The sequence below is a fragment of the Staurois parvus genome, unplaced genomic scaffold, assembly GCF_062004578.1.
Source record: "Staurois parvus isolate SC_StPar_1 unplaced genomic scaffold, SC_StPar_1.0 ptg002119l, whole genome shotgun sequence".
Lineage (NCBI taxonomy): Eukaryota > Metazoa > Chordata > Amphibia > Anura > Ranidae > Staurois > Staurois parvus.
In genome coordinates, this window is record NW_028319915.1 from 193,551 (window position 1) to 209,783 (window position 16,233).

A 16,233-nucleotide genomic window follows, 5' to 3' on the forward strand; every position below is an offset into this window, starting at 1 on the left:
GTCGCGCGCCGGGCACCAATGACAGCGCAGGGCGCGATATTTAAATGGCCCTGAGCTGTCATTCAGTGCCTTCTGGTCTCTTCTGCATACCTGTACCTGTGATCCTGTTTCCTGTAAGTTTCTGACCCGGATTGGACCTGACCCTTGCTGTATTCTCCCACTCTGACCCCTGGCTTGCCTGACCTCTCTCCTGGATCCCCCTTACTAGATCTGACCTCCTGTTGCTGACCTGGCGTGTGACCCGACTATTCTCTGCCCGCTGCTTTGTACCGCACCGACCCCACTGTTACTGACCCGGCTTGTCTGACTTTGCACCTGCTCATCCATCCATCCATCCCACCGGGGTCTCCCGACCTCCTCACATCAGGCTCTTCCCCGTGGGAGCCCCTGGCGAATACCCCTACCACTGACAGGCGTACTCAGGAGCCACGACCTGGTCTCAGGGTACTCCAAGTCCATCCCCACCATCAGGGGCTCTGGTGAACAAGTACTCTGGGGCTTAGACTCCGTGCTCTGGGAGCGCCTAATCAGTGGAGTGCTAGTGGTACCACCAGGCGGTCCCTTACAGTACCAGAAGGCCATGACTGAGCCTGGAGGAGGGTCCGCCCCGCTGGAAGAGATTTGCAGGCACCTTTCGGCCCTGACACAGGGTATAGCGGCCTTGCAGGACAAGTGCATGCATCTGGAAAACCGCTTCCAGACCCTCTCGGTATCTGATCCTACCCCACTGGCCTCTGACTCTGCGCCTCCAGCTGGAGAGGCTGCTGAGCCGGCCACGGGGGCGTCTGCTTCACCTGCTATGGCAGAACCCCGAGTACCCTTGCCGGAACGTTTTCGCGGAGACCGCACTCGCTTCCGGTCTTTTCGTGATTCATGCCTCCTATTTTTTGAGTTACAACCCCGCACCTTCGTGACTGAATCAGTTAAAGTGGGATTTATCATCTCCCTATTACAGGACGTACCCCAGGACTGGGCCCATCGGTTAAGGGAAAACCGTGACCCTCACCTGGGGACGGTAAATGACTTTTTTGGGGCAATGGCCACCTTGTACGATGACGCACAGCGGGCAGCCTCCGCCGAAGCAACACTATACACGCTTAGACAGGGCCGCAGGGCGGCAGAGGAGTATGCCTCAGAATTTAGACGTTGGATGGGGGACACACGCTGGAACGAGGTCGCACTGCGGCACCAGTTCCGTATGGGCCTTTCGGAATCCCTGAAAGATGAGCTGGCCCGAGTAGGGGTACCCGAGTCCTTAGAAGACCTTATTACGCTGACAATTCAAATCGACCGGAGACTGCGGGAACGCAGATGTGAGAGGTCCGGTCAGGGTCGCGAAAATGCATGGGCTCCGGTCCAAGGGCCCGGTCCACTAACCAGACTGAATACTCAGAGCCCACCGTCCGGAGACACTCAGGAACCAATGCAGCTGGGTCTGGCTCGGCCTAAATTATCACCCGAGGAACACCAGCGGAGAAGATCCCTGAACCTCTGCCTTTACTGCGGCGAAGCCGGTCATATGGTGCGATCCTGCCCTCTGAAAATGAGTAAGTCAATCTCTTTTTCTTCCCTTTCTATTGGCAATATCAGTCCCTCCCAGTACTTGGTTGTCCCCCTCTCCTTTCAGCTCCCAGAAAGGATCGTGGAGGTGACAGCCATAGTTGACTCGGGGGCGTGCAGTTGTTTTCTGGATTTAGACTTCGCCCACCGGCAGGAGATTCCCCTTCAGCCCAGAAAGAGGGGTCTTAACATATTTTTGGCAGATGGCTCCCAGATTAAATCTGGAGTGGTTAATCAGGAGACCCCCCTTATCGCCACCACAATCACCAATCAGCACCAGGAGTTCCTCTGCCTAGATGCCATTGCGTCACCCCTTTTCCCAGTCATTCTGGGGCTCCCTTGGTTGTGGGCCCATAACCCCCAGATTGACTGGGAGACTGGCTCTATGCAGTTCCCTTCTCCATACTGTCAGGGACACTGTCGCACATCGGGCCCAGCAACCCCCCAGGTCCTGCTATGCTCTGAAGGGGACTCAGACCTTAAACAGGTTATTCCCGCAGTGTATCATGATTTCTTAGACGTTTTTAGTAAGCGAGGGGCAGAGATCCTGCCCCCCCACTGCCCCTATGACTGTCCCATTGACCTGTTGCCTGGGGCCGAGATTCCTTTTGGGCGGATTTTCCCCCTATCTGAACGTGAATTGGGGACCCTGAAGGAATATATTGAAGATAGTCTCCAAAAGGGATTCATCCGCCCCTCCACGTCACCAGAAGGGGCGGGAATCTTCTTTGTGGAGAAAAAAGACAAATCACTAAGACCCTGCATCGATTATCGTGAATTAAACAAAGTGACAATTAAAAATCGTTACCCTTTACCCCTGGTCCCAGAGCTATTTCAGAGCCTGAAGTCTGCGGCCATATTTACTAAATTGGATCTGAGGGGGGCCTATAACCTGGTCCGCATAAGGGAGGGGGACGAGTTGAAGACGGCATTCCGTACCCGGTTTGGGCACTTTGAATACCTGGTCATGCCATTTGGGCTGTGCAATGCCCCAGCCACATTTCAGCATTTCGTGAACGATGTGTTCAGGGATTACCTCGACATTTTTGTAATCGTATACCTAGATGAAATACTGATCTTTTCACCCTCGTTGAAGGATCATAGGATACACGTGGCAAAAGTATTAAGGAGGTTGCGCCAGCATGGGTTGTATGCCAAGGCTGACAAGTGCAGCTTTGAGCAGTCTAGCATCACGTTTTTGGGTCTGATTATCTCCACCACGGGGGTCGCGATGGACCCTCAGAAGGTCTCTGCAATTTTGGATTGGCCTGCGCCCACGGATAAAAAGGGCGTCCAGCGTTTTGTTGGGTTCGCAAATTTCTATCGGAAATTCATTAGGAACTTCTCGGGTCTGGTCTCCCCCATAACTCAATTAACCAAGCTTAGAACCCGTTTCTGATGGACACCGGAGGCCCAGGGAGCTTTTGAGGCCCTGAAGAAACTGTTTACTACGGCACCCATTCTGGGCCATCCAGATGCTTCCCTGCCATACATCTTGGAAGTAGATGCGTCAGAGAACACAGTGGGCTCCATCCTGTCCCAGCGGAGAGGCACCAAAGAACTCCTACATCCCGTAGTGTTCTTTTCCAGGAAGCTTACTCCAGCCGAGAAGAATTATGATATTGGCAATCGTGAATTGTTGGCCATCAAGACGGCATTAGAAGAATGGAGGTACTTGTTGGAAGGTGCCACACACCCTATTTTGATCTTCACCGACCATAAGAACCTCGAGTACCTGAGAACTGCCAAGCGGTTACGCCCACGGCAGGCAAGATGGGCACTGTTTTTCTCCAGGTTCACATTTCATATGACTTACAGACCAGGGTCCAAGAACACAAAACCCGACGCGCTGTCACGCATGTTCGAGGACCCCAAGGAATAACCAACTCCCGATACCATTCTGTCCTCAGGGAACTTCTTGGCCCTCCAGACAGACCTACGGTCAAAGCTGATGGACGCATCCACGGCTATGTCAACCCTTTCTGGGGTGTCCCTCCAGAACAAGGGGGGACTCCTATGGAAGGAGGGGTTGATCGTGGTGCCTGAAGAGGTCCGAACCCAGGTTTTGGTAAATTGTCACGACCACCCGATGGCGGGACACTTTGGTCCAGCAAAGACCCTGGAGCTTCTTTAACGTTCTTTTTGGTGGCCGAACATGGCAAAGGACTGCAAACGTTATGTGAATTCCTGCACTCTCTGCCAAAGGAACAAACCTTCAAGGAGCAAGGCTTGGGGACTGCTGCGACCTCTGCTGATCCCCGAACGACCATGGCAGAGGATCGCAATGGACTTTATAGTCGAGCTCCCTCCGTCCCAAGGCCACACAGCCATCCTCATGGTCATCGATCGACTATCTAAGATGGCCCACTTCTTGCCATTGAAGAATACCCCGTCAGGATCCGAAACTGCACGACTTTTTATTCAGAAAGTTGTAAGACTACATGGAGTCCCAGAAGACATTGTATCCGACCGAGGGGTTCAATTCACGTCTAAATTTTGGAGAGCCCTATGCAAGGCATTGGATATCAAGTTATCCCTCTCCTCCGCATTCCACCCGCAGACCAACGGACAAACAGAGAGGACTAACCAGACCCTGGAGCAATACCTGCATTGTTACACATCCTTCCTACAGGATAACTGGCTATCGCTCTTACCCCTGGCAGAATTTGCCTATAATAACACTAACCATTCAGCAACGGGGCAATCCCCGTTTTTTTCGAACTACGGATTTCATCCTGTCTTTCTCCCTGATCTGGTCTCGGAATGCCCAGTTCCAGCAACACAAGACGCACTTGCATTTTTCTCCTCCAACAACAAACTACTGCAGGAGGCCATCGCGAGGGCCCAGGAGGATAACAAGAAGGCGTTTGATAAGAAACAAAGGGGGGACCTGGTGCTGCAGCCTGGGGATAAGGTCTGGTTGGCAACGACAAATTTGAAAATGTTGTGTCCGTCAAGAAAATTGGGACCAAAGTTTGTAGGCCCTTTCTGTGTGAAGCGAATGATCAACGAAGTGGCATATGAGCTCATCCTCCCTGAGACGTTCAAGATCCATCCAGTGTTCCACGTATCCCTGCTGAAACCAGTTGTCCCTGACCCTTTTCCAGATCAAGAGTCCAGACCTCTGGAGGCCATAACTATCGAAGAGCAAGAGGAATTTGAGGTTGAAGCAATCCTGAAGTGCCGAAGGAGGGGGGGGTCAGACCCAGTTCCTAATTAAATGGAAGGGTTATGGTCCGGAGGACAACTCCTGGGAACCTACCCAACATGTCCATGCACCGACCCCACTGTTACCGACCCGGCTTGTCTGACTTTGCACCTGCTCATCCATCCATCCATCCCACCGGGATCTCCCGACCTCCTCACATCAGGCTCTTCCCCGTGGGAGCCCCTGGCGAATACCCCTACCACTGACAGGCGTACTCAGGAGCCACGACCTGGTCTCAGGGTACTCCAAGTCCATCCCCACCATCAGGGGCTCTGGTGAACAAGTACTCTGGGGCTTAGACTCCGTGCTCTGGGAGCGCCTAATCAGTGGAGTGCTAGTGGTACCGCCAGGCGGTCCCTTACAGGAAGGCAGATTTGTAGAGGGAGAATGCGTGAGGGGACCTGGTTTTGCGCCACAGTCTCTCCAGTGCGCGACTGCGACGTTTGAGGTGTTTAGTGCTGTCATTCTGCCATGGTTGAAGCGGTCTGGGTTTGATGATGCGTGTGGTATAAAAGACACCTGTCCACAGGAGCAATCAAACCATCAGATTCCAAACTCTCCACCATGGCAAAGACCAAAGAGCTGTCCAAGGATGTCAGGGACAAGATGGTAGACCACAAGGTACACAAGGCTGGACTGGGCTACCAAACTATGGCCAAGCAGCTTGGTGAGAAGGTGACAACAGTTGGTGCAATCATTCACAAATGGAAGAAACACAAAACAAGTGTCAGTCTCCCTAGGTCTGGTGCACCATGCAAGATCTCACCTTGTGGAGTGTCAATGATCATGAGAACAGTGAGGAATCATCCCAGAACTACACGTGAGGATCTTGTCAATGATCTCCAGGCAGCTGGGACCACAGTCACCAAGAAAACAATTGGTAACACACTACGCCGATGAGGACTGAAATCCTGCAGTGCCGCAAGGTCCCTCTGCTCAAGAAAGCACATGTCCAAGCCCGTCTGAAGTCTGCCACTGAACATCTGAATGATGCAGAGGAGGACTGGTGGGAAGTGTTGTGGTCAGAGGAGACCAAAATCCAGCTCTTTGGCATCAACTCAACTCGCCGTGTTTGGAGGAGGAAGAATGCTGCCTATGACCCCAAGAACACCATCCCAACTGTGAAACATGGTGGTGGAAACATTCTGCTTTGGGGGTGTTTTTCTGTTAAGGGGACAGAACAACTGCACCGCATCAAAGGGACGATGGACGGGGCAATGTACCATCAAATCTTGGGTGAGAACCTTCTTTCCTCAGCCAGGGCATTGAAAATGGGTGGTGGATGGGTGTTCCAGCATGACAATGACCCAAAACACACGGCCAAGGCAACAAAGGAGCGGCTCAAGAAGAAGCACATTAAGGTCCTGGAGTGGCCTAGCCAGTCTCCAGACCTTCATCCGATTGAAAATCTGTGGAGGGAGCTGAGAGTTCGAGTTGCCAAACGTCAGTCACCAAACCTTAATGACTTGGAGAGGATCCTGAGATGTGTGCAAACCTGGGGGCCAACTCCAGGAAACGTCTGACCTCTGTGATTGCCAACAAGGGATTTGCCACCAAGTACTAAGTCATGTTTTGATTGGCTTCTGCTGTGACTAATCACAGCAGAAGCAGAGTGCCCCCTGCACAAGGAAGTGCAAAATTGCGTATATATACACTGGATTGTGTATAAACCCCCCCTGGTACAACGTAAGGACCTAGCGGCAAAAGGGTTAATGAGTACAAATGACCTAACTTGAGTAAAAATGTCACATTTCATTTAACTAGTATTTTTTTTTTTTTCTTACCTTCTGTGACTTCACTTTCCCAAAGCGAAGTGTCACTTTCCTTCAGTGACAAGACAAGTTCTTTTGCATTTCTATCCACAATAACCTCAACAAAGGGTAAATCTTCAGTTTCATAATTAGTCTTAAGCTGTAGAAGCTACAAAAACATGGAATAAAGATCAATTATAATTTAAATTCACATCTATTTTGAACATATTTAGGACTGAGGGCATGCAAAATATTGTCTGCAACGGCATTGATAGAAATATTGGTGTAGCCCTATTTTTACCCCCTCTGTAGGCCATTGGTGTGTTGTGGCGCCCCCTGTGTGGTATTAGGGAGCAGAGCCTTCCCTTTATCTGTGAGGACAGGACGGGATATCTGATAAGTGCCTCTTCTCAGTTGGGTCTTGTGGATAACAAGTGTGGCCCCAATTGGGAAAATCTGTCATCTACCATAGAGAATAATCCACACCGTATTGTATCTATAAGGCCATATATTGGATGGTAAGGAGAAGAAAAATCCAAGGAACCATCACAAATCACAATGGTCCCCAAACAGGACCATGAATACATTGTACAGTCCTCATAGCAAGTCCCAGTGAGGGGATGAAGTATGAACCTAGAGTACAGACCATGTCCATAGAGATCACTCTCCTCCATCTCTATGTCCATGTGCTCTTCTAAAGGACTTACCCAATAATACCTGCAATAGGTAGGTCACCCCTGATGACCTCATCACAAAGTACAGAGTTCATGGCAGACATATCACATCATCACAATGGTATTCCTAGTCAACTCAATTTATATAATTACGGTAACACATATATTCTGCTTGATTCACTAAAAGAAAACATGCGCATATCAACTTTGTGTACCCCAATGTGACTCAAATATTAACCAGTTCATCTCTCCCCTGTATACACCCTATGGATCAGAGCAATTTTTAGATTTCTGCTACTTTTGTTTAAAAACAATGTTACTTTGTGTTTCTCTATCTCCTATCTGATTAATGTTTATAAACAATGTTACTTTGTATCTCTATCTCCCGTCTGATCGATGTTTATAAACAATGTTACTTTGTATCTCTATCTCCCGTCTGATCGATGTTTATAAACAATGTTACTTTGTATCTCTCGTCTGATCGATGTTTATAAACAATGTTACTTTGTATCTCTCGTCTGATCGATGTTTATAAACAATGTTACTTTGTATCTCTCGTCTGATCGATGTTTATAAACAATGTTACTTTGTATCTCTCTATCTCTAATCTGATTGATGTTTGTAAACAATGTTACTTTGTATCTCTCGTCTGATCGATGTTTATAAAAAAATGTTACTTTGCATCTCTATCTCCTATCTGATCAATGTTTACAAACAATGTTACTTTGTATATCTATCTCCTATCTGAACAATGTTACTTTGTATCTCTTTATCTCTAATCTGATTGATGTTTGTAAACAATGTTACTTTGTATCTCTCGTCTGATCGATGTTTACAAACAATGTTACTTTGTATATCTATCTCCTATCTGAACAATGTTTATAAACAATGTTACTTTGTATCTCTTTATCTCTAATCTGATTGATGTTTGTAAACAATGTTACTTTGTATCTCTCGTCTGATCGATGTTTACAAACAATGTTACTTTGTATATCTATCTCCTATCTGAACAATGTTTATAAACAATGTTACTTTGTATCTCTTTATCTCTAATCTGATTGATGTTTGTAAACAATGTTACTTTGTAAGCTCTCGTCTGATCGATGTTTATAAACAATTGAGAAAGTTTATCACAAACATGAAAAAGGAGGGGGTAAATTTCCCATCCATGGAAGAAATTCAGGACATAATTACGGATGAGTGGAACCAAGCGGATAACAGAATCTCTTTTAAGAATCGGTTCGCAGGTGGAGAGAATTAAGAGTTTGGAGGAGCCTCTGGTGGTGGACGCAGCAGTTATGCACCTCGCTAGGCACATAACCCTTCCTCTAGATGATGCAGTGACACTCAGGGACATGTTGGATAGACGAGTGGATGTGGATCTTAAAAAGATTTACACACTTGCTGGAGGGCCATAGCTTTGGCAGCTATTTAGAAGGCCATGCAGTCCTGGGTTCAGAAGTCAGAAGTGGCAATGGGAAGTGACCTGAGCAAAGCCGAGGTCTTGGCCTCCTTTGCTAATTTGAAGCCAACAGCTTCTTTTTATGGTGGAGGTATCCATTAACTTAACCCCCCTGGCGGTATTCCCGAGTGTAGCTCGGGGTAAAGTTTCAGTACCAAAAGCGGTAACCCTGAGCTACACTCGGGCGTACCATGCGGTGCTGCTTCGGCATCTGTTCTTCACTTACCTTGTCCTGCGCTCCCGCGATGTCCCTCCTGCAGTGTCCCCAGCAATGTCCTCCGGCCGATGCCGGCATCTGTCATCTGGGTTCCGTTCCCTGCGACGTCGGGACGTACGGGGATGGAACTGGCGGGAAATTTGAAAATGACAAAAAGTGACATTCACTCAATACACTAAAATAGTATAACATTCCTGTATCAAACCATTTCACATACATTGTGTCCCGAGTGCTTTGTCCGGCGCCCTGCCTGCATTTTTACCGCCCTTTCTGCCTGGAAACTGAGAAACGTCCATGGCGTCCAAAAAGCGTCCCTTTAGGTCAGACTTAATGCAGTGACAGGCAGAAGAGCCCTATGGCTGAGGACCTGGGTGGCGGACCCAGCCTCCAAACAAGGATGGTGTAAGATACCATTTGAGGGGCAATCCTTGTTTGGAAGTAAATTAGACACTGCCATCACAAAAGCCACAGGGGGGAAGTTGGGATGTATTCCCCAGGATCAGAGGCTCCTGCACAGAAGAGGCGTAGCTTACAAAAATTTGCCAAGGACCAGAGGTAGAGACTCTAAGTCTTTCAGGCCAGGAAAAGAATTTCATCATCAATGGTCCAACACGGTTGCGAACCTCAAGTCAAAGAGGCCAACTTTGTCTCTTGGACAGGAGTCCCAGAAGTCTTTTGGACTATCTACCAGCTCACGATTGTCGCGTAGGAGCCAGATTATTCAAGTTCCGTCAGGTGTGGGCACAAGCAGTAAACGAGCATTGGGTAATTTCCATCATCCGGTTCGGCCATGCTTGGAAGTTCCTGAGGCATCCCCGCAGAATCTTTGTCCTTTGGCAAGAAAAAAGCAAGATGTTTTACGGAAATACATAGAAACCCTCCTCAACCAGGAAGTGATAGTTGCAGTACCCCGGCAAGAACGTTTTTCTGGAATCTACTCACCTCTATTCCTAGTATGGAAAAATTCGGGAGTGTGGAGACCAGTGATAGACCTCAGGAGGCTCAACATGTATTTCAAGAAAATCAGATTCAAAATGGAATCTCTTCAGACAATTCTGAAAATCATTCAGCCAGGGGATTGGCTTCTATCAGTGGACTTCAAAGATGTGTATTTCCATGTACCAGTAGCTCCAGTCTGCCAGAAAGTTCTACGGTTTGTGGAAGGGCAGCTCCACCTCCAGTTTGTATTCCTACCCTTTAAGCCGACCACATCACCCAGAGTATTCTCAAAGATTTTTCTGGCCCTAGTGGAGTGCCTGAGGTTGCAGGGAGTGTGAATATATCACTACTTGAACGACATTCTGCTCTTGATTTAAGACAGAGACGCTTCTGTCACACTGGAGGTTAACCATGGAGACATAGAAAACTTTGGATGGTAAAACAACCGGGAGATCATATCCCCCTTATGTATTATACATGGAGATCATATCCCCCCCTTATGTATTATACATGGAGATCATATCCCCCTTATGTATTATACATGGAGATCATATCCCCCCCTTATGTATTATACATGGAGATCATATCCCCCCTTATGTATTATACATGGTGATCATATCCCCCCTTATGTATTATACATGGAGATCATATCCCCCCCTTATGTATTATACATGGAGATCATATCCCCCTTATGTATTATACATGGTGATCATATCCCCCCTTATGTATTATACATGGAGATCATATCCCCCCTTATGTATTATACATGGAGATCATATCCCCCCTTATGTATTATACATGGAGATCATATCCCCCCCTTATGTATTATACATGGAGATCATATCCCCCCTTATGTATTATACATGGAGATTATATCCCCCCCTTATGTATTATACATGGAGATCATATCCCCCCTTATGTATTATACATGGAGATCATATCCCCCCTTATGTATTATACATGGAGATCATATCCCCCCTTATGTATTATACATGGAGATCATATCCCCCCTTATGTATTATACATGGAGATCATATCCCCCCCTTATGTATTATACATGGAGATCATATCCCCCTTATGTATTATACATGGAGATCATATCCCCCCCTTATGTATTATACATGGAGATCATATCCCCCTTATGTATTATACATGGAGATCATATCCCCCTTATGTATTATACATGGAGATCATATCCCCCCTTATGTATTATACATGGAGATCATATCCCCCCTTATGTATTATACATGGAGATCATATCCCCCCTTATGTATTATACATGGAGATCATATCTCCCCTTATGTATTATACATGGAGATCATATCCCCCTTATGTATTATACATGGAGATCATATCCCCCCTTATGTATTATACATGGAGATCATATCCCCCCTTATGTATTATACATGGAGATCATATCCCCCCCTTATGTATTATACATGGAGATCATATCCCCCCCTTATGTATTATACATGGAGATCATATCCCCCTTATGTATTATACATGGAGATCATATCCCCCCTTATGTATTATACATGGAGATCATATCCCCCCTTATGTATTATACATGGAGATCATATCCCCCCTTATGTATTATACATGGAGATCATATCCCCCTTATGTATTATACATGGAGATCATATCCCCCCCTTGTGTATTATACATGGAGATCATATCCCCCCCTTGTGTATTATACATGGAGATCATATCCCCCCCTTGTGTATTATACATGGAGATCATATCCCCCCCTTATGTATTATACATGGAGATCATATCCCCCCCTTATGTATTATACATGGAGATCATATCCCCCCCTTATGTATTATACATGGAGATCATATCCCCCCCTTATGTATTATACATGGAGATCATATCCCCCCCTTATGTATTATACATGGAGATCATGTCCCCCCTTATGTATTATACATGGAGATCATATCCCCCCTTATGTATTATACATGGTGATCATATCCCCCCTTATGTATTATACATGGAGATCATATCCCCCCTTATGTATTATACATGGTGATAATACCCCCCCTTATGTATTACACATGGAGATCATATCCCCCCTTATGTATTATACATGGTGATAATACCCCCCCTTATGTATTATACATGGAGATCATATCCCCCTTATGTATTGTATCTCCTCCATGCCTCTTATCAGTTTAGTTGCCCTTCTCTGTACTTCCTCCAGTTCCCCAATGTTCTTTTTGTGAATTGGAGCCCAAAACTGAACTGCATATTCCAGATGAGGTCTTACTAATGATTTTTACGGGGGGGTGATATCTCTTTCTCTGGAGTCTATACCTCTACTAATACAAGAGAGTATTTTGCTCGATTTAGAACCCGCAGCTTGGCATTGCTGCGATTAAGCTTGTGATCTACCAGAACCCCCAGATCCTTCTCCACCACTGACCACCCCAGATCCTTCTCCACCATTGACCACCCCAGATCCTTCTCCACCATTGACCCCTCCAGATCCTTCTTCACCATTGACCCCCCCAGATCCTTCTCCACCATTGACCCTTTCCCCCCGTTGTACCCCCCCTAGTATGTATGATGCATATTCTTGGTCCCCGAGTGCAGAACCTTACATTTATCAACATTAAACCTCATTGACCCCATAGTCCCCCAATCACACAGAGCATTGAGGTCGGCTTGTAAGTTGGAGACATCCTGGAAGGATGTTATTCCCCGGCACAGCTTGGCGTCATCTGCAAAGACTGAAATGGGATTTATAATCCCCGACCCGATATTGTTTATAAATACATTAAAAAGTAATTGTCCCAACACTGAACCTTGGGGTACCCCACTAATAACACTGAACCTTGGGGTACCCCACTAATGACACTGAACCTTGGGTACACCACTGACAACACTGAACCTTGGGGTACAGCACTGACACCCCTGGACCATTCAGAGTATGAATCATCATTAACCACTACTCTTTGAATACCATCTTTTAACCAGTTTTCTATCCATTTACATTCAGATTTTTTCCAGCCTGTAGACTTTACCTTACACATTAGCCGTGTGTCAAACACTTTTGCAAAATCCAAGTATACCACGTCCACAGCCACCCCTTTGTCCAAGTATACCACGTCCACCGCACCCCTCTGTCCGAGTATACAATGTCCACTGCCACCCCTCTTTCTAAGTATACCACGTCCACCGCCACCACTGTGTCCAAGTATGCCATGTCCACCGCCACCCCTCTGTCCTAGTATACTACGTCCACAGCCACCCCTCTGTCCAAGTATACCACGTCCACCGCCACCCCTCTGTCCAAGTATACCACATCTACAGCAACCCCTCTGTCCAAGTATACCACGTCCACCGCCACCCCTCTGTCCAAGTATACCACATCTACAGCAACCCCTCTGTCCAAGTATACCACGTCCACCGCCACCCCTCTGTCCAAGTATACCACGTCCACCCCCACCCCTCTGTCCAAGTACACCACGTCCACCCCCACCCCTCCGTCCAAGTATACCACATCCACCCCCACCCCTCTGTCCAAGTACACCACGTCCACCCCCACCCCTCTGTCCAAGTATACCACATCCACAGCCACCCCTCTGTCCAAGTATACCATGTCCACAGTCACCCCTCTGTCCAAGTATACTACGTCCACCGCCATCCCTCTGTCCAAGTACACCACGTCCACCCCCACCCCTCTGTCCAAGTATACCACGTCCACAGTCACCCCTCTGTCCCAGTATACTACGTCCACCGCCACCCCTCTTTCCAAGGTTTTGCTCACCTCCTCAGAAAAAGAAATCAGATTTGTTCGACAACTTCTGTCTTTCATGAATCCATGCTGTCTGTTGCTTACAATATTTTTTTTCCAGCAAGAACTCCTCTCTGTGTCTTTTATTAAACTCTCCAGTATCTTCCCAACTATAGAAGTTACACTAACAGGTCTGTAATTACTTGGGAAAGATTTTGACCCCTTTATAAATATTGGCCCCACATTGGCCTTACGCCAATCCAGTGGTACTATGCCAGTCATTAAAGAGTCCCTAAAAATGAGAAACAATGTCTGTGAGATGACAGAGCTGAATTCTTTAAGGCCCCCGTGGGTGTCTGCCATCCGGTCCACGGGCTTTATTCACCTTTATTCTACTCTATAATATTTCTGGATCAAATCAATTGTGAGCCAATATGGATCATCTGGAGCTGTGTCAGTACCACCCCCATTATGGACAAGAGCCCCCAATGCTCCTTTGTATACACAGAGCTGAAGAAGGGATTTCATACATTGTCCTTCTCTTTGTCCCCAGTCACCCCCTCTAGATGGTTCTGTAAAGGGCCTACATGCTGGGACCGGACCTTTCTACTATTCATATATTGGAAGAATTTTTGGGGGTTGGTCCTGATATCTTTTGCAGTCTGTTGTTCGTTTTCAGTTTGTTTTCCTTTTTGCATAGTCTGTTCTATTCTTTGTAATGTGTAAACAATGATCGCGTTCCTTCATTTTTATATTTATTAAAAGCTCTTTTCTTATTATCTATAGCTTTTGTAACTTTGGCCGCAAGCCACATAGGTTTGATTTTTAGCCTTTTATACTTGTTACCCATGGGAATATATTTTTTCAGTGTGTTCACTTACAGTCTTTTTGATCATCGTAAGTATTTGAATTCAATTTTCCATTATGCTTCGCTGAGCACCTGGGCTCATTCATACATTGATCTGTATTGCTGAAGATCTATTTTAAGCCCTTCCCACTCTATCAAAAATGTAGTAATTTATTTTGTGTAGACATGTTTCAAGCTACAGTTGTAAGAAAAAGTATGTGAACCCCTTGGGATTACGTGGAGTTTTGCATGAATTGGGCATAAAATGTGCTCTGAACGTCATCTAAGTCACAACAATGGCTTCCAGAGTTTATCAAGACATTTTGCAGGAAAACGTACGACCATCTGTCCGCCAACTGAAGCTCCGCAGAGGATGGGTGATGCAACAGGACAATGACCCAAAGCACACAAGTAATTCAACAAAACAATGGCTGCAACAGCACAGAATACGCCTTCTGGAGTGGCCCAGTCAGAGTCCTGACCTCAACCCGATTGAAATGCTGTGGCATGACCTTAAGAGAGCGATTCACACCAGACATCCCAAGAATATTGCTACACTGAAACAGTTTTGTGAAGAGGAGTGGTCCAAAATGACTCCAGATCGTTGTGCAGGTCTGATCTGCAACTACAGGAAACGTTTGGTTGAGGTTATTGCTGCCAAAGGAGGGTCAACCAGTTATTAAGTCCAAAGGTTCACATACTTTTTCCTCCCTGCACTGTGAATGTTTACATGTTATGTGCAATTAAACCATGGCAACATCTAATGTTTGTGTAGTATTATGTTCAGCAGACTGTGTTCTTCTATTGTTGTGACTTAGATGACGTTCAGAGCACATTTTATGCCCAATTCATGCAAAACTCCACGGAATCCCAAGGGGTTCACATACTTCTTCTTGCAACTGTATATGAATACAAACCATAACCACCTCCTAAAAGCGTCAGTGTAGCAAATTAAATGACCATCAATTAAAAAAAAAAACGGAATCATTTTATCTTTATAAATTCATTGTTCAAAAAAAATCACAAACCTATTTAAGTAAACTGTGTCTAGGTACAATATGCAGTTTTACCTTGGGGGATATTTTTCCATCGGGGTGAACTTTGACAGTATAATCTGTTTTCGTATATAATCTACTCTTCATTACATGAGGTTTTTCCATGTCCTTGAATCCATGAGTTTGCTTCCGCTTATGAAGTTTCTGAGGAAGAGGAGGAAGAGGAATAGAAGGATTAATAGGAGAGAGAGAGAATGAATATAACTCTGTCCCCAATTACATCACCAATCTGATTTCCAAATATCACCCAAACCGTCCTCTCCTCTCCTCCCACGACCTCCCGCTCTCTAGCTCCCTTGTCTCCTCCTCCCATGCTCATCTGCAGGACTTCTCCAGAGTTTCCCCCATCCTCTAGAATTCTCTACCCCAATATATCTGACCACAGGGGCGGACTGACAACTCATGGGGCCCCAGGGCAATAGGGTATCATGGGGCCCCTGTGTCCTTGCCCACACTAAAACTACACCCAAAAAGCCTATGAAAGGTACCAGGGGCATCTCATGGGGCCCCCTACTAACCCCAGGCCCTCGGGCAGTGCCCGAGTGCTCAAATCGTCAGTCCGCCCCTGTCTGACCATCACCAACTCTACCCACTTTAGGCGATCTCTGAAAACCAATCTCTTCAGGGAAGCCTATCCCGCCTTCAGCTAATAACAGAATCTTCTACTCCTCCTACCAGTCCATCCTCCACAGTTATTACCTTTTGTACCACCAGCCCCTCCCTCTTAGATTGTAAGCTCCTAGGATCAGGGCCCTCCTAACCTTCTTGTATTGAACTTTCTTGT

The 16,233-nt window shown here is 46.5% G+C and overlaps 1 protein-coding gene across 1 annotated transcript in view; it reads right to left on the minus strand.

Annotated features, from left to right (window-relative positions):
- LOC149432660 (NACHT, LRR and PYD domains-containing protein 1a allele 5-like) overlaps positions 1–15,588 on the minus strand; it is a 23,056-nt gene extending 7,468 nt beyond the window's left edge. The window contains exons 1-2 of the mRNA XM_089665081.1: positions 15,465–15,588; positions 6,553–6,688 (exon numbers count right to left, since the gene is read on the minus strand). Of these exons, the coding sequence (XP_089521207.1) occupies positions 6,553–6,688; positions 15,465–15,554 (226 nt within the window). The 5' untranslated portion in view covers positions 15,555–15,588. The remainder of the gene's footprint in view (positions 1–6,552; positions 6,689–15,464) is intronic.
- Between the last annotated feature and the right edge of the window lie 645 nt (positions 15,589–16,233).